Source organism: Mixophyes fleayi, chromosome 4, assembly GCF_038048845.1.
Source record: "Mixophyes fleayi isolate aMixFle1 chromosome 4, aMixFle1.hap1, whole genome shotgun sequence".
Taxonomy (NCBI): Eukaryota; Metazoa; Chordata; class Amphibia; order Anura; family Limnodynastidae; genus Mixophyes; species Mixophyes fleayi.
In genome coordinates, this window is record NC_134405.1 from 23282751 (window position 1) to 23306185 (window position 23435).

The 23435-nt window shown below is 37.9% G+C and overlaps 1 protein-coding gene across 1 annotated transcript; it reads left to right on the top strand.

The window, feature by feature from the left end:
• Positions 1–5379: 5379 nt before the first annotated feature.
• Positions 5380–22713, top strand: LOC142150566 (extracellular calcium-sensing receptor-like). The gene is made up of 6 exons (XM_075205764.1): positions 5380–5648; positions 14119–14410; positions 15912–16742; positions 18498–18725; positions 18867–18990; positions 21794–22713. The coding sequence occupies exons 1-6, from the start codon at positions 5380–5382 to the stop codon at positions 22711–22713; spliced, it is 2664 nt and encodes an 887-aa protein (XP_075061865.1).
• The last annotated feature ends 722 nt before the right edge of the window (positions 22714–23435 follow it).

Consider the following 23435-nt stretch of genomic DNA (forward strand, 5'->3'; position numbering starts at 1 on the left):
GTCCTATTATTTCGGGTTTGGGTTAGTTCACTTCTAATTTATTTACAGGCTCTGGTGTGTTCTATGAAATCCTACATACATAATTATATGCATCTTCTTCATTTGGTTAGAGATATAGTTTAGCAAGAAGACTATGTCTTCCTTATTTTGGATGTACATACTTTAGAGATAGATGCTATCAAAAAGTGCTTTTCTGTAAGTGTGATATTACAGAGAAATACCAGAGATTAATTATTGATTCTATCACTATTTTGAAAGATAACTATTATATATTTATTTTATTACTATATTATTATTTTTAAGGGTATACACGATTTACGGGTTATGGGAACAGCCACGGGGATTGGGTTTGCCCTAAATTATGCCAACCGCTACATGTGTGCGATCCAAGATGAGCACATCTGTGGTGATGGATTTGGAGAGAACCTTGTCCTTTATGGCTTTTACATAGACAATTTGTTTATTTATTATTTGGAATTGTCATGAGCAGTTAGTGGTTGATTTTGTATCACAACTGAATGATAATGTGTATAATTTAATAAGACCTCCATAGATTATTTGGATTTGACTAACCATCGATGACAGAAGGATTAAGACTTTGACCTATAAAAAATAAGTTGATACCAACAATTTTTGCCATGATGATTACAAAGCATGAAAAAAAATATTCCCAAGGGCCAAAGTTTGCATTGAAGATGAAATTGTACTGTGTTCACTAGTTTGAAAGCCAAGCACAAGAAATAATTTTCTCGTCTAGAGAAAGGGGCTATCCTGATTATCATCTACAGAAAGTATGTAGTGAAGTGAAGTCACTGGATATATCTACACTTTTGTCCATTAAACACTATAGGACATCCACTAAGATACAGTTTACAGGCATGGCCTTCATCTCTAAATTTAATAGTGCACTGCATCATATTATAAAAATCATTAATAAAAATTATCCTTAAAACCAGACCCTGCTCTCCAGACTTTGCTCCCCGAGAAATCTAAAGTTACTGTGTTAAAAAAATAGTCATTAAACAAATATACTGGCACCCAGACATATGAAAACGATGAAAGTAGAAGTATAAAGTAGAGACTTATCATAACTGGCTATCAAAACCAGTGTGTGATACTTTAAGGTGTTCAAAACCGAATTGCATTATGGCACAAATCGAAGTCCGCCAGTTACTTTTCAAACCTGCTGTCTGGCTCGCTCCCTCTATTCGTCCCTCTGCTCCAGGGGCAAATAATATTCTTCTTATTATTATTAGTAATATTATTATTATGTGCCATAATAATAATAGTTTGCAAAACATAAAATGCATGGCCCTTTGAGAGCTCTGAACTTGTGATCATGTGTTCTGTCTTGATAGCAGCCCTGCCCTTCAGCTCAGCAATTTAAACCTGCTCAGTGCACAGGCCATTGCCAGAGTATTAGGCTCCATACTTTTTCTCCAGCGTTCCTATGCATATTGTGGCTAATACCTGTGTATCCTGACACACACAGATGTTCCTGACCAGTCTCGTCTGGAGGCAGCACTGAGGGCCACAATCTGCGTATTTATCTGCAATAAAGCCCAAAACTCCTTGCAGGGGTCCCAGGTGAAAACCTGTGGTCCATTAGGCTCAATTCCTCTGTTACTGTCAGCACTACACCAGGTGGGTGAAAATAAACCACTATATCTGCTGGAATTGTGACACAATAATTGCAGACATATTAAACACAATACTAAAGAATTCCATCTCACCAATAATAAAAATAAATTACGATAAATACAATAAGTTTTATAAACTGCAACACAGACTTCTAATCTATTTACTTCTGTAATTGCTTTCTCCAATATATTGGGAGGACTACCAGACCCCTTAAAAGAGGTATTATGGAGCACAGTCGTAATATTCTTAACAAGTATCAATTTCATAGTTTCTCCATTCATTTTGCAACTAATCAAAATCGGAACTCAACATGTTCATCTTTGTTTTTTGTGGAACATGTTATGAGTACTGAGGGAAGAGGAGATAGATATAACAAATTATGCAAGCAAGAAGTATTCTGGCATCACCAAATAAATTCCATTCAATGAATTTATGTTGGTTCTGTTGAAAAAAGTTTAGACTTTTTCAAATTATGAGTTAAAGGTAGCTATTTATTATTAATTAGTTCATGTTAATATTCTTATATATTTTTATATATTATTTTATTATTCATTATTTTTTAATTGTTCTATATAAATCTAAGAATGTATGTACATATATTGGATATATAAATCTAGATTTATTATTGGACATCTATGTCCCTTCAAACATGATTTGATGCTGTCTATATCATTGTAGTTGGAGAGTGAAAATATCTCCACATATACTGTACATCGAGATTATGGATATATCTCTTAATTATTATTTTTTATTACTATTATTTTTAAAATAATTTATTTTAAAATTTGTATTTAGGTTTCTCTTTAGTCTCTTCTTTATTGCATATTTCGTTAGGTACAAAAATGTAATGATCAATTTCCTTAAACACTTATCTATGAATACATCAACATCATTAAACTTGTTACTGGGGGCAAATTTCAAACCCTTTGATAACAATTTTTCTTCTTCAGTGAGTTCATAATCACTCAATTTAAATTCTTTAGTCTTTTCTTGATTATTTCTGTCTGTTACAGAGTCACCTATAGTTTTGGTGATATTCTTACAAAACTAATTTTTATTAAATTTATTCTTATAAATCCTTTTCCTTCTTTTTCAGGTTCTTTTAATCACTTCTTTACTTTTTAGCTAAGATCAAATGTAATATCTCTTTGGTGATCCTAATGCAGGCTATGGCATTCTTAGGCTCGTAGACTAACACTGGTGAGTGTTCAAACTGGAAAACATAAATAAAAAAAGGAGCACAAAGGGAGACTAATAATTGAATATGAGAGTGGACTACTATAATTATTGCAGTAGGAAAAGTATTTATAATGAATGCCAAACTCTAAACAGGTATGTGCAGCTAAAACAATAAAAACAAGTATAAATGTTATAAATAAGTATAAATGTTAAAAAGAAATGCAAGGCTCCTGGATATGTTATAGCATTGATAAATGCCATTATTGTAGAGGTAACACACCAGGCAGAGTGTTGGCAGCGGAGCGCCAGATACAGACAATGCTGCCCGAACGTGTAGAGTAAGCTGACTCTTTTCACTACAACTAACTCAGCTCTTACCCTGTCTTGTCCAGTGAGACTTGCTGGCCATCTCTCGGCATTCGATTTTCAGTGCTTCTCTCATGGTAACTGCAAGCCCGATATGCTGGAACACATTATGGAACGCGTGGACTTTCTGTATGGTGAAGCATGTGAGCCAAAAAGGGAGTGTATTTTCACTAACGCGTTTCATCCATAAAGGACTTTCTCACAGAGTAGTAATTGCTAGTTGGGAAGGCCATTTAAGTCTGTTCTCCCTACAGTTTTTTCCAAAAACTCTATTATTAAAAAAAATACTTAAAAATTCAGAATCTTCGTTAGACTGTATTTTATCTTGTTTCTTGTGCCTAAATTGTCCTTTAAAAGCTAGTTGCTTAAGCATTCAATGGTCTGCGAATAAGAGCGACTTTGGGGGAGAGTGAAGCTCTTTGAATCTGACTTGTTCAGTCCAGAGCTCCCGTAAAGGGATATTCTACATAATCTTCACCTCCATAGCCATCTGCAAGAGTTACTGGGAATCGGTTACAGCAGTGAGGCCTGAATCCCAGTTCTTACATTTTGTTGGCAACTGCTCTATTCAAAGAGAAGAAAGGTGGGGGTTGGACTCACAGTGAATCCCAGAGACTCCCGCCAAGGACATTGCTACTTTCATGAGCGACTTCTGTAATGTAGTCAAGGACTGAGTGGAAATGGATTCTGGACTTGCAAGTGATCCCTCATTGTCAGGTTGAGGGAGAATGACAAGAACATGGAAAGCCTCCAATACCTGCCACAGAGCATGAGTGTATTGGCAGGATCGGCATGCCATGATTCCCTGCTTCTTCTCAGACCACAGATCCTTCCTATTTTACTGGGTCCTATGCCATGGTTATCCTCCTGGTCCAGACTCCTGAAAATCGAATTGTGTTCTGCTGGAAAGGGAGGATGTGTTGGAGGAGTTCAGGGATGCCTACATCATATGGAAGATTGGCAAATGCTATTTTGAATGTCTGACTGGTGGGAACATGTCAAGGTAAAAAATTAGTAGTTTCTTGCAGGCTAAAGGAAAATGACAGGTGTGTGAAAGGAAGAGTAACTTCAAGAAGCTGCAAAGACAGCTTCCAACTGTGCGACTGATTAATGATAGATGATCTGTAGGAGACCAAGTGGAGCCTGAAAAAGCACTTCAAGGAAGGATCCAAACACCTCTTCTTTAGTTCCAAGATGGAGAACCTACAGAAGGGTGAGAAATGTTATTCTTTCTTTTTCAGGAAACTCCAACAAGGCACATGTCCCTTATTGAACTGCGAGAGGATACCAGTAAACCCAGGAAGGGGAAAGAGGGCATCATGAGAGTCAGAGACTAATAATTAGTCAGAGACTAATATACTTTCTTAAGATGACTGATAATGGTTAAGCTGACAAATTCCTGTCAGGAATCATTAACACTATTGATCCTGCAGCTAAAGCAGCTATTGATGCTCTCTTGGCACTGGAGGAACTGCCATTTGCTGTTAGATCATTTGTATTGGGCAAATCCCAGCGCAGTGGTGGTCTTCCAGGGGAGCTCTGTCTAATGCTGTGGGATTTTATTGGTTCAAACCTCCTAAAGTTGTCCAAGGAGAAGGTGGTAGAGAGCATAATGCCTCCGTCACTGAGGGAGGGAATAATTAAGATCAATAATTACCATAGGCGGTGATCCTAAAAAATTGGCATCCCTATTCTCTCCTGAATGTGGACTACAAGATCTTCATCAAGAATCAGCCAACCATCTAAAGGCTGTCATCTGACAGATAGCTCATGTGGTCCAGACTTGGGGCATACCTGGCTGCAAGATTGCAGATAGCCTTGCCTTGCTCAGGGACACCATGCATTACATCAAGGATCACCACGTACTGATGGCCCTGGTCATCCTTGATCAGGAGAAAACCTTTGATCATGTTTCTCATGAGCCTATGTGTTGTGAACTGCAGAGATTCAGTTTGGGAGAAATGTTTTTGTTCGCATTTTAACCTTATGTACCTTGACATTTACAAAACAGTAATGGTGAACTGCTGGAATTCTTTTCTGTTTTGTCTAGGGTCAGATAAGGCTGCCCTCCTTCACCTCTTCTTTTTGTTTTTTTGTATAGAGTTCTTCACTTTGTGCATCAGACATAATCCAGAGATCAGAAGAATCACCACACTAGGACCCAATCGAAATTAGGCCAAGTGCTCGCTCGACATGGATGAAATCACTATCTTAGGCTTTGATCAACACTCATTGGCAGCACTCATCCTGACTTATGAGAACTTGCCCAGCTTCATTCCCCTTCACAATCAAGTCAGACTTCAAGATTCTGGGAGTCTGGATAGGTGTAGAGGAGGTGGCCCAGAAGTGATGGGAGGAACAATTGCGACTGTAAGACAAAAGATTGGACTGTGGAGCCTCAAAGAACTCACTATTGAAGGAAAAGTAATGATGCTGTGCAACAAGATCCTTTCAGTTCTGCAGTACATGGCCCCAGCTTGGCCATCACAAGGTCTACCACTTTATAAGGGACTCTGGTTGAACATGACAAAATCACTACTGGGAACTCTATGTTTCACTTTTTCCTCCTGCCCCTTTGAAGGGGCATTTTGCGGGTAAAATTGGGAGAGCTCCTTCTCTTACACCTGGACCACTCGCTGATTCTACTTGGATGTTGGACAATTTGTGAGGGAGCACAACCAGATTTCTGGAAAACTATCCACAAACATATTAGCACTAAAGACAGGATGGACAGTATGTTCCAGGGCTCAGTCAGAGCTAACTGCACGAATGTGGCCCCTAATGTGTCAGTTTTTTAATAAAGCCTTGGGCCTGTGACTCCCCTTCCCTTCATCCCACATTCCTTTCCCCGTCACACTGCTTGGTTTATTGAATGTCTTGCATTTATTAATGAACCCTCCCTTTATATGTGTCTGTTTATCAAAAAAGCTTTGGTCCTGTGATCATCCTTCCTTTCCTTGTCACTTATCTCTATCTCGCATCCATTGCTTGTTGAAATAGTTGTCCCGTTAAAGTGATGCTGGGATAGTGCAGTTCATGATGTACACTGTAGGATGTCATATGTTGTGCTATGTCTTGTTTTGTACACTAAATGTCTGATTTATGTTTCATGGTGTATTGTACTAGCAGCTGTGCTTCAACACAGTACACTTGATTGCAATAACTTATTTCTGTTTTTTTGTATCTTTATGCAATATAAAGTTACATTTTTTTCAATTAAAATAATTGCTTACCTTTCTGTGAACTCTGGTTTTGACACTGACATTGGACATTATTGACTTCTGACTCTGACTACTGGCTTTGATAATGGTGACTACAAACTCCAACTAAAGGTTTTGGATATTGGCTCTGGCTATTGGCTTTGGATAAAGAAACTTATGGCAATTAGTACTTGGCTTGTTTTCTGCATTATGCTACAGGTAGTCTTACCTTCACTATACTGTGTGCTTACCAGCAGTGTCTGGACTTACCTGCTTCACGCTGAGAGGCTTTGGTCCTGTCTCAGGAGTGACCACTACCTTGTATAATACTGTGCATACTAACCCTGCTAGTTGTGCTAGGCCCTTATAAACTTGATTGCTCTTTCACTTTCTTACATACCAGCTTTACCATTTATAATCTATGGCAAGTGTGACAAAAGTTTCTTGCCATATTGTGCCCTACGAAATTGTGTAACGCTCTGTGTACAAACACTCTTCTTGATGACAGTCTGAGTGATAATGACTACACCAGCAAGTGCAACAGGCCACAGACACTTCTTTAGAAGTTTATAAAAGAAAAACAATACATGCAACAAGACAGAGTATTGGGCAACAAGACAGAGCAATTTTCACATAGAGATTGATTAACTAGTGAGCCAAAACAAATACCAGTGCAGTACTAGTATAATTTGAATTGTGGTACATTAAATAAAGAAAATAATTGTATGAATTTTAGCTGCTATACACTCACAAATCTAGGTTGTACCTAGACTGTCCTCAGCTAACAGTGCTAAATTACGTTATGCTGTATGCAAGTACTGAGACGGTCAGTGGTCGAAGTGGGCTGTATATGGTCTATGCCACTTCTTCTACTGTCTTCATTGTAAAACTATCAAATTCCATCCACATTCATTTCCTCTTTCATTTCTCATACGCCATGTCTAAAGTTCTATAACGACTCTTTAAATTTCCACAATGACCACTTGAAAGGGTGATGACTTCAAGTCTGTTTTACTGACAACTTGTAAGTGCATCCAGCTACACACATCCCTTTACATGTTTGTTAAAGATAATTACTAAATGCAATAGGACATAACAATATTCACACAGTGATGTAAAGATATAAAACACAGAGTAGTCATATTAATTGTACAACACCAAATCAAAACCTATTCAAAACCTATTCATGTACGTGTTTTTAGTACTTTTATGTGAATAAACAATATTAAAGGATAATCCGCCTAGATATGGCCCTGTTCTTTTTTTGTCTCCTATTTCCAAGGACTAAATTTTGACAATAAGAAGAGAAAAGAAAGACCCTACATCGTAGTTGAATTGCATCTCTTGATTGATGTAAGCGCAATACCATGAGGGGCTTCAAGGAATTTATTATTCAATTATGAACTATTACGCTGTGGACTTGATATTTCTTCAACTTTTTAGAAGTGTTTTGAATTGTTTTGAATTTACTTCACTCTATATTACCCTCACTTTTTTGCTTGTGGTATGATTACATATGACTATATTATGAAGAAATACAATATATAAGGAAGAAAATCTTAAATTCTGGACCAAGGTTGTATAAGGTCCTATACTTATAATGTCACTATTGTAAAACCCATATTTTTATATGAATTTTTTTTGGTTTAGTGGTATTCCATTTGGTTTGTTAAAGGATGCTGTAGTTGTTGAAGTGCCTGGGAAATAGTCCTTTTTTTTATATTTGAAAGATTGTTTTGCCGAAAATTCTCAACTCTGGGAAATGTTTAGTCGAAAAACTCGATAGCACTGGAACTTCATCCCTCTCTCTACATCTGACAGTGTAATGTTTAATATGAACTCTCAAGTGACTAATCAGCTATTTTTCCAAAACTGTTCAATTGAATCTTTGCTTAATAACGCATTTCGCTGCAGAATTCCTCTTGTTTCACCATCGTTATTTGACGTTAAATGTTCCGTACCGATTTCCTCCTTTTCCCCCTTAATTTTTCTCCTGCCCCGAATCTTATTTACACCTTTTGTTCCACCTGGACTTCTCTTTTATTAAAATCCAAGCGCAACACAGTGCAGAATGAATTGACAATTTATTCTATTTAGAGATTTATGATTTCAGTGAAATGTGTAATGGGGAATTTGCAAATACAGTGTGAAAAGACAAAGTAAATGCAGAACTTGGAGATTGTATTGCCACAACTTTATACCTCTGCAATACCCTGCAATTCAAATTGATCAAATACAATTAGCTTTGCACAATTAATAATTGCAAAGCAGTTACATTACATGTTACAGAAGAGGGAAAGATAGATTCTCATAGGGATTAATAGGTGTTAGCCAATAGTCAGTGGGCAAAAAATGAAAAATATAATTTCTCCAATACATCAAAGTATGGTCAAATGAAATTAAAATTATATGATTTGGGATTCACCATATCAAGATCAAAATAAAATGTAAAAAAAATCTCTATATCCCTCACTCTGTTTAATGTCCCCTACATCGGTTCATTTTTTGCATCATAAGAATTTTTAACTGGAAGGCAGCAGCTGGGTACTCCCCAGGCAGGCTAATTAATGTAATTTGGTTCCCTGGGAGAAAATTTTCTCATACCTGATAAAGAATGTTACAGATTTTTCCACTGAGAATCCCTCTTTGTTTAACTCTTAAAATGTAGTTTATATGTAGATTTGCGATAAACTTAATGACAATGAAATGCAATAGGAACTAAGGAGTTAATTTCAGATTTTAAACACGAAGAGTTGTGGATATATAAAAATAAGAAGTAAATAAAAACTGAGCCGTAGAAGGAAACAGCAGGTGATAGAACCACATGATGTTCCGTTCAGACACGTACAGCCCATGCCCATAAAAGAACACCATCATCCGCCAGTCTCATCACCCACCTGCATGCACATACATAGATATATATATAACATATATACTACGTCATCGTACACAAAAACCTTTTTACTTCCACATTAATCAGACAAACACATGATGCACCTACAAACTACCACAACCTTTATTCTGTGTATCAATACTTATCATTATATATATGCATTATACCTATAAAATCCCTACATATGCAAATCATATAACCACCATACATCACTGTTACATGACCAAAACGTGTTTAAAAGAGTTTTCTTCATACATGTAATGTCACTTCTAAACCAGGTAACAAATGGCCCGTCCCCACTTACAGACATTTATTGGACTGATAGCATCCACCTTTCTACAGTTCACAATGATTTGCGGGCCCGTGCTCACTTATGTAGGTAAACATCACAAAAGAATATTATAGCTCAATCATCACCTCTCCCATTGTCAATTAATCATCATCATCATCATCATCAACATTTATTTATATAGCGCCAACAAATTCCGTAGCGCTTTACAATTGGCTTTACAATTGGTGCTTTACAAGTCATCTCTCCCTATAGAAATCGCTTGATACAGTAAATGGTTGGGTGCATACAGTCCTACGATTTAATGACAGTATGGTGGTCAGTTTCTACAGAGTAATATGTCACCTCACACTGACACATCTCATTCTCTACTGCAAAGGACAACAGTGCAGACTGGACACCGCAGAGCTTCAGGGGGTCCTGCAGCCTGGGGACATAATGCTAGGAGTTGTGTTACCCCTTCACCTAGCCAGTTCTTATCACCTTACCCACTTCAAGGAGAGACCACCCAAGATCACCTGTTCAACGTAAGTAAAATTTATCTTACAAAGGATTTATCTAGGTCTAAAAATGCTATTGTATGTATAATGTTGTTCTTGCATTTATTACTACAAAATCCTTATATGATTCATTATATATAGATTTAAAAGAGGGCTTCATTCTGTGATTATTTGTTGTGTATCTGTATATGTTACCATGAATTACAATACAGATCTGCTGAGTTATTTACATTAATTACAAGTGTACCTAGAAAACATTGATCTGATTATTGATAGACCAATGTATTTATTAGTATAATCACCTGGGCATGGCCAAGCCAATAAAGTAAATCCATCTAAAGCTAATAAACTGCATTAACATTTACAGTAGTATATGTTCTTTAAAATGTTGTCTGTTAATATTTTAAATTGCACTTTTCAATACCAGAATTATTATCCAGACAATTAGGTTTTGGGAACTGCTTTCACTTCTCATATAATAGTTTCAGATAACTTGGCAGGAACACAATGCACAGTAAAAGTAATAAGCAGTCTCAGTTTTATAATCACTGGACATTAGTGTCCACTTCAGAAATTGGTGTGTCTACTACACTTCAGAAACTGGTCAGTCCATTACAATTCAGGAACTATTGTGTCTACTACACTTCAGCAATTGTTGTGAGATCCCTGATGCTGTGTGATCTGTTCTGTCTACTGACACAGTGCAGGGAGCAGAGAGAACTGTACAGAGTATAAACCAGTCTCCTGCTCTATCCCCTGACATTAGTGTGTAGTAAGTACTGTGAGATCCCTGCTGCTGTGTGACCAGTCTTCTGACCCAGTGCAGCCAGGAGAGAGATCTGTACAGGGCACATAGCAGTCTCCTGCTCTAACCCCTGACATTAGTGTGTAGTAAGAGGTGTGAGATCCCTGCCGCTGTGTGACCTGTCTACTGACACAGTGCAGGGAGGAGAGAGAACTGTACAGAGTACAAACCAGTCTCCTGCTCTAACCCCTGACATTAGTGTGTAGGTGGTGTGAGATCCCTATGTAGGCACATAGTGATGGATATACCATTGATGCAGCAGGTACGGTGCACTGGGGCTCATGGAGATAATGGCGCCTGCTGCATGGGAAACTAGCGAGTTGTGGGCTCTGGTTCTTTACTCCCTGCTTCCATGCACCAAGGCCCACAGCTTGCTAGTTGCGCCTCTGTTGGCATATCAGTGGAAAGCAAAGTGATGTGTGGTACCCATCAAGTTGGCTTTATACTAAGGTCCAGCTCTAACCTCTGAACACCAACAGTCCTTCTTCTGAAAGAACACAAACCAGACTATTCTCCGCTACCAACTTATCTGCTCCTCTTGTATTTACTGGGGGTTATGTAGTAACTTGCTAAAACTGTATCCCATATAAACCATAAATCTCTTATTGATTTAATGAAATTTATATGTGAGTCATCTGGTCAAATCATCCACTGTGAGGTTTTATATTGGATATACACTTTACTTCCCCTTTTAGTTACAACTAAAATTAGTCTATGTAGTTCCAGGACTGCTGGCTGTAGAAAGAATGTGCTCACAATATTTATTATGTAATTCAATTAAATTATGTGAACAGCTATTCAGTAAAATAAAGTAGACATTTATTTGGTATAAACCATCAATTGACATCATTCTTAGAGTCACTACACATAACCACAATTGTATTCACTTCCATTTTACCTAGTGACACATTGTGTTTTCCAGTCTGTTTCTATGCTTCTGTTCTATGTTAATAGCTATCACTGATTTTATTATGGTGTCCCTTTAGCATACTATACATTATTAATCTGTCATATATAGACTTTGTCCAGCATTCCCATGAAACACTGACCTTCTCTTTTATTCCTGTGATAAACCCATATATGTCACTAAAAACCCATCATGCTCTCAATTGTTCATTCTTCCAGATATTATAAATCTAGTGTAAAGGAGAAACTACATGTGAGCGCTACAGGGGAAAATGTACCTCCATACGGACCACACTTTCTGCAACAAAATAGACATGTTCTCATGGTCTGGAGCCTGATTTGTGTGGATCAGGGTATGGCCTAAATTGTCCTGGGAAACACTGGTTAACTTTATAAAATATATACCATAAAAATCAAAATTAATTGTACTACTGCAACCTTCTCATCACTGGCCTCCCCCTCTCCCATCTTGCCCTCCTCTGCTCTGTACTCAACGCGGCTGCTAGACTCATCTTTCTCTCACGCCGCTCCTCCTCTGCCTCCCCTCTCTGCCATGCCTTACACTGACTCCCTTTCCCCTACAGAATCCTCTTTAAACTCCTTACCACCACCTACAAAGCTCTCTCCCAGTCTACTGCCCCCTATATCTCTAACCTCCTCACCATTCGTACTCCCGCCTGCTCCCTACGCTCGGCAAATGACCGTCGCCTCTCCTCCACTCTAATTATCTCTTCCCACTACAGAATCCAAGACTTCTCCCGTGCAGCCCCCCTGCATTGGAATGACTTCCCTCGCTCCATCCGTCTCGCTCCCAATCTGTGCTCCTTTAAACGAGCACTCAAGACTCACCTGTTCCTCAAAGCCTACCAACCTTCCACCTAGCCCCTCATCTCCTCTGCTCGTTCTCCCCTCTCTCCCCTGGTCCCCTTTTCTCTCCCCGGTCCCCTTTTCTTTCCCTACTTGCATCACTGCCTCCTTATCGTGCCTGTTTCATCCACCCTCCCTTAGGATGTAAGCTCGAAATAGCAGGGCCTCTCTCCCCTCCTGTCTCCATACTCATTCTTCTGCTCCGTATTTGCTCCATTTGTCTGCCCGGAGCTTCTGAAGCATTGGTACTTTGAGTTTACTGTTCTGTACTGTTTCAACCTGTATGGTTTGCTGTTTGTACTATGTACAGTGCTGCGGAAACCTTGTGGCGCCTAACAAATAAAGGATAATAATAATAATAATACATCATGTTTAATATTAAGGTTTTAGATTAGAAACTTATATCAGAATAAGAGTGGTTTTCAATTTGGTGGGACTATGACTGTTTCAATTGTGATTTTTCTACAAATCTTTACATGTTACACTTTTATTTTTATTATTATTATTGTTATTATTATTATTATTATTAATATTATTATTTACAAAAATATAATTGTAGCTTTCATTTAATTTTAGGATGTTTTTTGCTAGAAAATTTCATCAATGTCATTGATGCAGCCACCATCAGATATCAACTGTTTATGTAATCTCTTAAGCAATAGAGACTGTAAAACATTTTTGAGTTCTGTGAAGTTATGAAATTCAGGTGGCACAATCTTTGAGTTTCTATTTTGTTCAACATTTCATAGGTATAGTGCCATTAAATAGAAATAAATAATAAAAAATGGGCTCCTCCCCCCACCAAATTCACAACTAACCCCAGTGCTAGACAGTCTGGCTGGTTTCGACTAAAATGGAGACCACTAAATCTGGCGTCCCTATGCAATGTTAAAACCAGCCCCACTCAGGCATGCAGAGGGTACTAAAAAGTGTTTGTGCTCCTCCTGACCTTCTGGTCTATGGAGGTGAGGGTAATTTAAAATATTGGGACCCAGTTTAATGATCAGGGTAATCAAAAGATTAAAAGAAATAAACACACACACACACACACACACACACAAAAAACTATTTTTAAATAAACTTCAATTAAATAAACGACAACATAAAAAACAAATCTTCTTTCCTGAGCTGGTGTAGTTCAAATTACCAAAGATGAGCGTCCATGGAACTCTCCCTCATTATCAGCCAATCACAAGCGGCCAGTGTGGGAAAACACTAGAGATTGGCCAATAGAAAAGTGTAGTCTGAGGTACTCTCAGCCTTCTCTCACATATTGTGAGGTGTCCTAGGGACTGTACCTTTGCCATTGTGCTAACTGGTAGAGGGAGTTTTACTGCATTATGTTCCTGGTGATTGGGTTCTTCTTAAATCTGCGAACACTCTACTGGTTTAAAAAATCAATGATAACTGAGTACATAAAAATATTATTTTTATTAGTGTTTAATATTGTTCCATTTTACTTTTCACGTCAGTTTCCACTTTGAGAGCTATCAACAGTTGCAAGCCATGAGATTTGCCATGGAGGAGATTAACAAAGATCCCAATATTCTTCCGAATGTGACACTGGGCTTCCAAGCCTATGATTCATGTGATACGCTCCATCTGGATTTGGAGAGTTCTTTGCAAGTCCTGACTGGATCCCACACAGCCATTCCCAACTACCGATGTCTTCCAGATGTACCACTTGCTGCAATTATTGGACCTGCGATCTCCACTCACTCAATCCTCCTGGCCCACATTCTTGGCCTCTACAGATACCCTCAGGTAAGTTGTTTTCAGGAATATGTATCAGATATGATGCATTTGACTGTGCAGTCACTCAAAAATATAAACACAAGTATAGGGATAATAAATGTAAATAAAGTATGTTGCCATTAATAAAGCCATATACCTTTAAAAGACACCATCAGGATGAAAATGACTATGATGCTGCCAATTTATCATAATACTTTCACTTAAAACACATATTTGCTAATTTTCTTAAGAAATGACTATTGTTGAAAAAATACAGCATTTTCTCCTACAAAATCTTCCTTTGGATATCTAAGCCCACCTATTTTACTCTTGAATTAATTAATCTATTAGTCCGATATGAGCCAATAAAACAGTCATAAGAGGGATCCATAGGCTCCTCCTCTATTGAATCAAATTGGCTTTCACAATTACCATAATGGTCACAATTGTGTGCATTGTCTGTTTTTGGGACTTTTTTAATCATATTACATTTGAATGTAAATTTGTACAAAATAAAAGCAACCAAACAAGTAATTGATTTAATTGCATAACTTGCAATTTCTGATTGGCTACTATGGGTCAGTGAATTATTATACAGAGAGCAGCCTCCTTAATTTAAAGTAATACACAATGCAATCCCTGTAAGTCCTTGTGTTATGGATTTATTCTTCAACCAATATATGATATTAGCAATGTTTATAGCATATGATAACATGGATTGAGAGGATCTCATTTAGAGCTGGAGCAAATTCAGCTAAAGGGTGAAAATTTACACCAACTTATTAAAAAATTCTACCTAGATTTACTCCTGACTCATTCACAATGTCAAAACTATTCTTGTAGTGAATTTATTGTTTAAATGAATACAATTATTTGATCACTGTTCACATACAAAGGCTTTAAAATGTGTTCATCCCCTTTGGTATTTTTCACACATTTTTTTTTTATGAAATTACAATTGATTTTTTAGAAAAATTTTCTAACTGAATAACAGAAAATTCCCTTTAATGTTAAAAAGAAAATAAACTCTTAGGGCTAGATTTACTAAGCTGCGGGTTTGGAAAAAGTGGGGATGTTGCCTATAGCAACCAATCAGATTCTAGCTTTCATTTATTTAGTACTTTCTACAAAATGACAGCTAAAATCTGATTGGTTGCTATAGGCAACATCTCCCCTTTTTTAAACCCGCAGCTTAGTAAATCTAGCCCTTAATCTTTTTAGCTTCAATATATTATATAATATTCAATTTGTTAAAAATACAAAACATACAATATTTGCTTGCATAGGTATACGGCCACTTTGCTAATATACACCTAAATAAACATTTGGACAGTGAATTGTTACTTATTTATTGAAATTTCTCTGTATTCAATTAAAGTGCTTTAAATAATTTTAGAATAAGTGCACCTGTATATAGGAGGTTCCATAATTGGCTATACTCAGGTAAGTAAGTCTAGATTAACATAAGGTTAGTGAGCTTTCATCATAGAAATATAATTTATGATCAGAATCTGTTGCCTGTCTTTAACAGATCAGTCATTTCTCAACAAGCCGTCTACTAAGTGATCGCAAAAAGTTCCCCTCTTTCTTCAGGACTGTTCCCAGTGATGCCTTCCAGTCTCTGGGATTAGCCAAACTGGTGCTGTACTTTGGTTGGACTTGGGTTGGGCTACTAGCTATAGATAATGATTACGGTCAACAAGGAATCCAGATGGTCAGACAAGAGTTAATAAAGGGTGGAGCATGTGTGGCCTTCACTGAGAACATTATCAGTAATCTACCAGATCACAATGCTCCACACATTGTCAAGGTCATTAGACAATCAACTGCCAAGGTTATAGTTGTCTTCTCAACAGACGTTGAACTGATTCCAATTCTAGAAGAGATGCGGAGGCAGAATATCACAAACATAACATTTGTTGCCAGTGAAGCTTGGGCTACAACTAGTCTATACTCCTTCGGGAAATTTTCAGAGCTTCTATATGGCACAATTGGCTTAGCATTTTACAGTGGAGCTATTCCAGGATTTACTAGGTTTCTGAACACAATCCATCCATCCCTTTCCTTGGGAGGTGATTGGATAAAAATATTTTGGGAACAAGCTTTTAGCTGTAATTTTCCACAAGAGAAAAACTCCACGGGTTTCTTGGATACAGGAATAAAGGAGTGCACAGGACAGGAGAATCTAGAAAGCATCTACAACAGTTTTACTGATGTCTCCAACTTAAGAACCACTTACAGTGTCTATACCGCTGTTCATGTCGTCTCCAAAGCTTTGGAGGATCTGCACAACTGCAGTGTGGTAGAAGGTTCATTGTCATATAACCACTGTGCAGACATTTATCATTTCAAACCCTGGCAGGTAATTCAGCCCTTGTAAAGTTTTTTTTATCATAGATTAACACTGTATCTTCTCCAGTAATGATGGCACAAATCTACATGTCTAGATATAATGATTGCACCATTTCCAGAGATTCCATGAAAATATTAAGTTATCTGCTATATAGCTTAAGTTTAGATATTAGTGGTATTTGTAAAACATTTCAGAAGCAGAGGTATAGTACATGCTGATAATTATCTTTTATAAATTTAAACAATTAATACATATATATAATACATAAAATCACTGCTATATAATTAATTGTTTTGGAATATTATGATAAAAAGATAAAGTTGGTGCATATCTTTGTAAAATTATTTTGCTACTTAAGCAAATTTTTGGTTAAGAGCAATTTTAAATTTCTGCGCATGAACATAAACTCATACTTAACTTGGTGGTTGACCAAAACTCCTGCGAGAGCAGGCCATTCTCCCAGATCCTGTCCGCTAGCAGGTGAAGTGGGAGGGATGGGGGCCTCAATGACGTGATTTGCTGTGAATAGTGTCATTTTGGCTGCTCCCCGTGGAACAACAGCACAATTGCTGAATTTTGCTGCTTGGGATATGGCCAAAAAGACATGATTTCCCACACCATGCCCCTACTTGCACTTGCTACTTTTCACTCCCTCTGGTTCTATCTGAGGAAAGTTTTTCAAATTTGGCAAGTATGCATAAACAATAGCTTGCACAATAAAAAAAATACAAGGCAAGTACACACAAAAAGAACAATATACTTCTAAGGGATCTTTAACATTTTCCTCTATTCTGGACATCAGCAGGGAATGTGATTAACTAGATCTTTAGAGGAACCACAGTCTCTGTTAAAGCAGGGATAATACAACCCTGTTAATGGTCCATTCAGTATACATTGGGGACCTTTAAGCCATTATAATCTGAGTGTAAATGTCCTACTGCTTTAAGTTTTGATAATATAATTAGCATTATGTGATGAATTGACTTGTGTTTTCATTGAAAAATGTAAAATGTCCCTCAGGGAGAAATATGATTGAATGAAATTTATCAATAATTTTCATTGAAGAGCTCTTGTGAAGCAATTCAATCTCCTGTACTTGACCATTACACCAATAGGGACTGTAATGACATTGTATTCAAATACAAATACTTTAATATGGAGTTGGTCTCCCTTTTGCAGCAATAATAGCTTCCACTCTTCTTGTAAGGCTTTCCACAAGATGTTGGAGTCTACCTGTGGAAATTGTGCCCATTCATTCTGTAGAGCATTTATGTGGTCAGGCACTGATGTTGGACAAGAAGGCCTGGCTCGCAATCTCCATTCCAGTTGATCCCAAAGCTGTTCGATGATGTTGAGGTCAGGGCTCTGTCAAGTTCTTCCACACCAAACTCATCAAACCATGTGTTTGTAGTCCTTGCTTTGTGCACTGGGGCACAGTCATGTTGAAATAGAAAAGGGACTTCACCAAACTGTTTCCACAAGGTTGGAAGCATAGCATTGTCCAAACCCTGAAAAACAGCCCCATACCATTATCCCTTCTCCACCAAACTTAACAGATGGCAAAATGCAGTCAGACAGCAGGTAACATTTTAGCCGCATCCGCAAAACCCAGACTCGCCCATCTGACTGCCAAACAGATAAGTATATATATATATATATATATATATATATATATATATATATATATATACACACTGCATTTTACAGGTATTTTTATGAAATCTCTTCTAACAAATTGTCTTCTTCCGATTTGGCATCAAACAGCTCCTGCACTACATGGAGAGTGTGAGGGTGAAATTGAACAGTGGAAGAGAACTTCACTTTGATGAGAATGGAGACCCGCCTGCAGTCTATGACATTGTGAACTGGCAGCTGAGTCCAGAAGGCACCATACGGCAGGTCAAGGTTGGCAGCTATGACACCACAGCATCTCCTGGTGAAGTTTTTGCCATAAACACAAGTTTATTGCTGTGGGCTACTGAAAATCATCAGGTAGGACTATTAAAGTTAGTCAGCAGCATTAAAGTTAAGAGAGAGGAAACCTAGGACACCATTAGTAAAATAGGCAGAACATATGAGAATAGATGCAACTAATTGATTAACTATCTGACTAATGAGCGTACAATTTTCTAGGTCCCTTTCTCAATTTGCAGTGAGAGTTGCCCCCCTGGTTTCTGGAAAGCAGCTAAAAGAGGAGAACCTGTCTGCTGTTTTGAATGTGTCCCATGTCCTCCTGGAGAGATCAATAACAGATCGGGTATGTAAATTCCACATCTACAGTGGCACTGTTCCAGTAAAGCTCTGTGTTCTGAAAATGAAAGTGTTAAAATCTGAATTTTTGTAACAGAATTTAAGTGTGCAGAGTGGCACTAAACTGTAGATTTGCATAACACTCCATTAAGTTTGGATTTCTTATTAGATTAAGATTGCTATCTAGTTCATTGCAAGATCAGAAAGCTTTGTGGTAATGATGCACTCTTACATACTCTCATATAATACTTGAGCAGTTGACAGGATTTCCTGAATCATTTATATACATGAAGAAAGAATTAAAACAGTATTTCATATAAAGGTCAACATTACTAATGCATGTTCAAGAGAGAAAATGGTGAGATGTTCACTGGAGCATTCCAACACAAAGTTCAGAATGATGGTGGTGCTATCAGGGGAGAGGGTGGAAGGAGAGGTTAGAGAATTCAACTGTGCTTCAGTCAGCTCTTGAACTACAGCAACATATCTATTCTCAATTTTCATCTTCTTTTCTAGATGCAAAATCCCATGTGAAAAAAATAGACCTAATACACAAATCTTATTTTTATCTTTTTTGTTACATGGAATATTATACATTTTTGACATTGGATATTACCCCCACACCCTCTCTCTTTCAGTTGATAACACTACCACATTCTCTGTCCCTTATCCTTGGCTCCTTCCTCTTTTTCAAACCTCACGGTTGATCCCTCTCAAAATATTGTTGCTTCCACCTCTGGAATATATCCAAGATCCAGGCTTTTCTCAGTATGGAAGTCACCAAAACTCTTATTTACTCCCTTGTAATATCTCACCTTGATTACTGTAATCCCCCCTCTCCAGCTAAATCAACTCCCAATTTTCGCCTCTTCAGTCTATCCTCCATGCCGCTGCTTTTGTCTCTCCCACCATTCTATTTCTGCTGTCCCTCTCTACCAGTTTCTTCACTGAATCCCGAATTAAATTTAACCGTCTCACCATCACATATAAATCGCTCAGCCAATCCTCTCCAGCCATTAATCTCCAACCTCATCTGTACCCACACTCCTTTCCACCCATCTGCTCTATTAATGACACCGTCTCCCTAACAGCCTAAATACCTTATCTCTCTCCTGCTTCCAGGACTTTGCCTGGGCTGATCCTCACCTGTGGAACAACAATCAATACTGTCTTTTAGCCTCTACCCTCCAAGGTCCAAGTGTGCCCATAAAAATCTTTTATATTTCAAGCCTATCAGATTTCTTACTCTTTTGCCCCTCCTACCACCACAGTTTGATGCCACCTTGTTTGTGTCTTCCAATTCCCTTTAGCATGTAAGCTATCACAGGCAGGACCCTCTTTCCTCATGTTCCTCATGTTCTCCTTTTTCTATTTCGTCACCATCTGTACCTCTAGGCCTGCTTCCCTAGCCCTGTTTTCTTGAGCCCATGCTTACTTCACATTCCATCCACATAGCCTCTAGCTAAATACACACTAACTTCTGATTGGTTGAAGAAGCCAAATTGATTCCCATCATTTCTAGGTTAGCTAATTGGTGGTAGCTGCAAACCAATCAAAAACATGAGGGCTGGTTAAAGCAAATTAAGTGGTTCATAAATATCTGATTGGCAGGCTGCTTTACCACATATAATGTGAGCTGAACATGTTCTGGAAGTATATGGAAATTTCCAGGATTTTTGTTTCATCTTCTATTTATTTTTGTGATGTGTTGACTTGTGGAAAGAAGAGGACGATTGAGTATAAGAACATTAAAAGGCTGGGTTAAAGCACAAATGTTCCTTCAACTAAGTTGCACCAAGAAAAATAAATGATAGCGACTATCTGTTTAATGAGGGAGAAAGTGTGTAGTGTAGACTCATTTCTTAATTCAAGTCTATCAGCTCTCATCCTAACTCTTTTGCTCCTGCTACCACACCCATTTGGTGCCACACAATTTGTAGGGTGTTCCCTACCTATGGAAAAATGCCCCATGCTCTCTCATGCTAACATCTGCTATCCAAGGCTTCAAGAGTGCCCTAAATTCTCATTTATTCATACAAGCCTCTCAGCCCTCCTCCTAAATTATTTTTTTGGCTATCCCCTCGACTCCCTTACTTGAAGACACCCTATTTGTGTTTTCTCCTTCCCTTTTGGATGTAAGGTCTAATGAGCTGAGCCCTCCATCCTTGTGTTCTCCTTCTACTATTTTATCAGCCTCTGTACCTCTAAGCCTGCTTCTCTAGCCCTGTTTTCTTGAGCACAGTCCTACTTCAAATTGGACATTACCACCACACTCACTTGCTGTTCCATCAATAGATTGATTGAAGTACCAAGTTATCTGTGGGTTATATGTTAAACCAGCATATGTATGGTAGTTGTAATATTTTTTTTTCATGTGTTATGTAATATGTTATGGATCATCACTGTCTGTTTATTTTATTCTACTGTAAATGTCTACAAGCCTTTTCAAACATCTTTGAATCATTTTGAAAACCTTCCAATCTATCTGTTCAGACAGTCTCAAAGCTACTCAAAGAGGCTTGAACATACGTGAAAAAGCTTGAACCAAGTTTAATCAATTTGCAAAGCAATGGTTTTTGTATCTTTACAAGAATGGAAATAAAATGTTCATATTTATGTATGTAATTAGCCTGTGGAGGCAGACAATTGTACTGGTGCTAATGCTACTAAGTTTTGGTAATATTTTGTACATTATCAAGCTGGGAAGGTGGGGAGGTAGCAAATTTCACCACCTCCAATATAAAAATCTGTTTAAGATGATTCTCCATGCATTCATATCAACCATCTCAATGTTATTGCTCCTCTTACAGACTCTTTAAATTGCTTCAAATGTCCATGGGATCAGAGGCCAAATACCCAGAAATCCCGATGTTTCCATAAAGATATGCTGTACCTGTCTTATGACGATCCACTGGGAACATCTTTGGCTGCTATCAGCATCATATCTTCTTTGGCTCCTGATTTTATTTTAAAACTTTTCATCCAGCATAAATCAAGTCCAATGGTGAAAGCCAACAATTATTCACTAAGTTGTCTTCTCCTGTTGTCTCTATCCTCCTGTTTCCTCTGCTCTTTAGCTTTCATCGGTTACCCCCAGCCTGAGAAATGTTTGCTCCGTCAGGCAACATTTGGAATTGTTTTTGCTGTTTGCATCTCCTGCATTTTAGCCAAAACCATCATGGTGGTTTTAGCATTTATGGCCACTAAACCAGGGAACAGTCTGAGGAAATGGACAACACCTCGAGTGCACTATGTGATCATTTTTATTGGACTCCTGTTACAATTCCTGTTGTGTGTCATTTGGTTATCCCTCGCACCTCCATTCCAACAATACAGCACACAAGCTCAATCCATATTCATCATGGTTGAATGCAATGAGGGTTCACAAATAGCTTTCTGGCTCATGTTAGGTTATCTGTTTCTTCTGGCCACCATTAGTTTTATTGTTGCTTTCCTGGCTCGGAGACTTCCTGACAGCTTCAATGAGGCCCAGTTTATTACTTTCAGCATGTTGGCCTTCATCAGTGTCTGGGTGTCTTTTATTCCAGCCTCCCTCAGTGCACAGGGCAAATATAGTGTGGCCATGGAAATCTTTGCCATACTGGCATCCAGTTGGGCGTTGGTGATCTGTATGTTTCTACCAAAATGCTTCATAATATTATTCAGACCACAGCTGAACTCTAAAGCACATATCATGAGAAAAGACAGAAATTCCAATGAGAATATTTAGAAATGAGAACTATTAAATATTATTGTGATTGAGTGAAATCAGTATGTTTCAAAAGTTTTTAATGTTGGCTGATTTGGATGGTTGAACCAAACTGCATTAAAGAATGATTGCACCCAAAACTAAGAAAAATACTAATTTGGGTAGAATGTCAGATGTTATACCCAATCCCAAAAGATTACGCACCAAATCTACATGGGCCAGCTGGTATGGATTACTCCTTGTGCCCCTCTGCTGACCCCTCTGCTGGCTCCTGCTCACTCCCGCTGGCAGTACTAGGTCTATTAACAACATGATTTATATATAATGAGGCAGACACTATAGGAATGAGCTTTAGCACACAGAGTGGTACCAGAAGTGTAAAAGATATAAACAGAATTGCAGAACATCATGTACCAGACTATGGGTAAGTCAACTTGTGGAACGGAGTGTAACTCTATAAGCCTAATTTCTGAATATTCAAGGTACCTCTAGAATATGTGTTCACAGGTTAGTATTACTCTAGGGGGTAAATGTATCAATCTGCAGATTTTGCATGTCATCGATATTGGGCGACTTTGCAGGGGAAATGTAAAACGGCAATGTATTGAAAGGCAAACTTGACTTTACTACAGTTAGGACTCTAACATCTGCATATATACATTCCTGGCAGGAAATCAGATGGTAAAAGTGATACCTTTTTTTTCTTATTTGTACATCTACTTTAAAAACTCAATAAAATATAT

Excerpts from the sequence above, each read along its gene's own strand:
- LOC142150566 (XM_075205764.1), top strand. The coding sequence starts at position 5,380 with ATGGATGAAATCACTATCTTAGGCTTTGATCAACACTCATTGGCAGCA. Across the intron at positions 16,743-18,497 it reads ATCATTTCAAACCCTGGCAG|CTCCTGCACTACATGGAGAG; the intron begins GTAATTCAGCCC and ends GGCATCAAACAG. Across the intron at positions 18,991-21,793 it reads AGAGATCAATAACAGATCGG|ACTCTTTAAATTGCTTCAAA; the intron begins GTATGTAAATTC and ends CTCCTCTTACAG.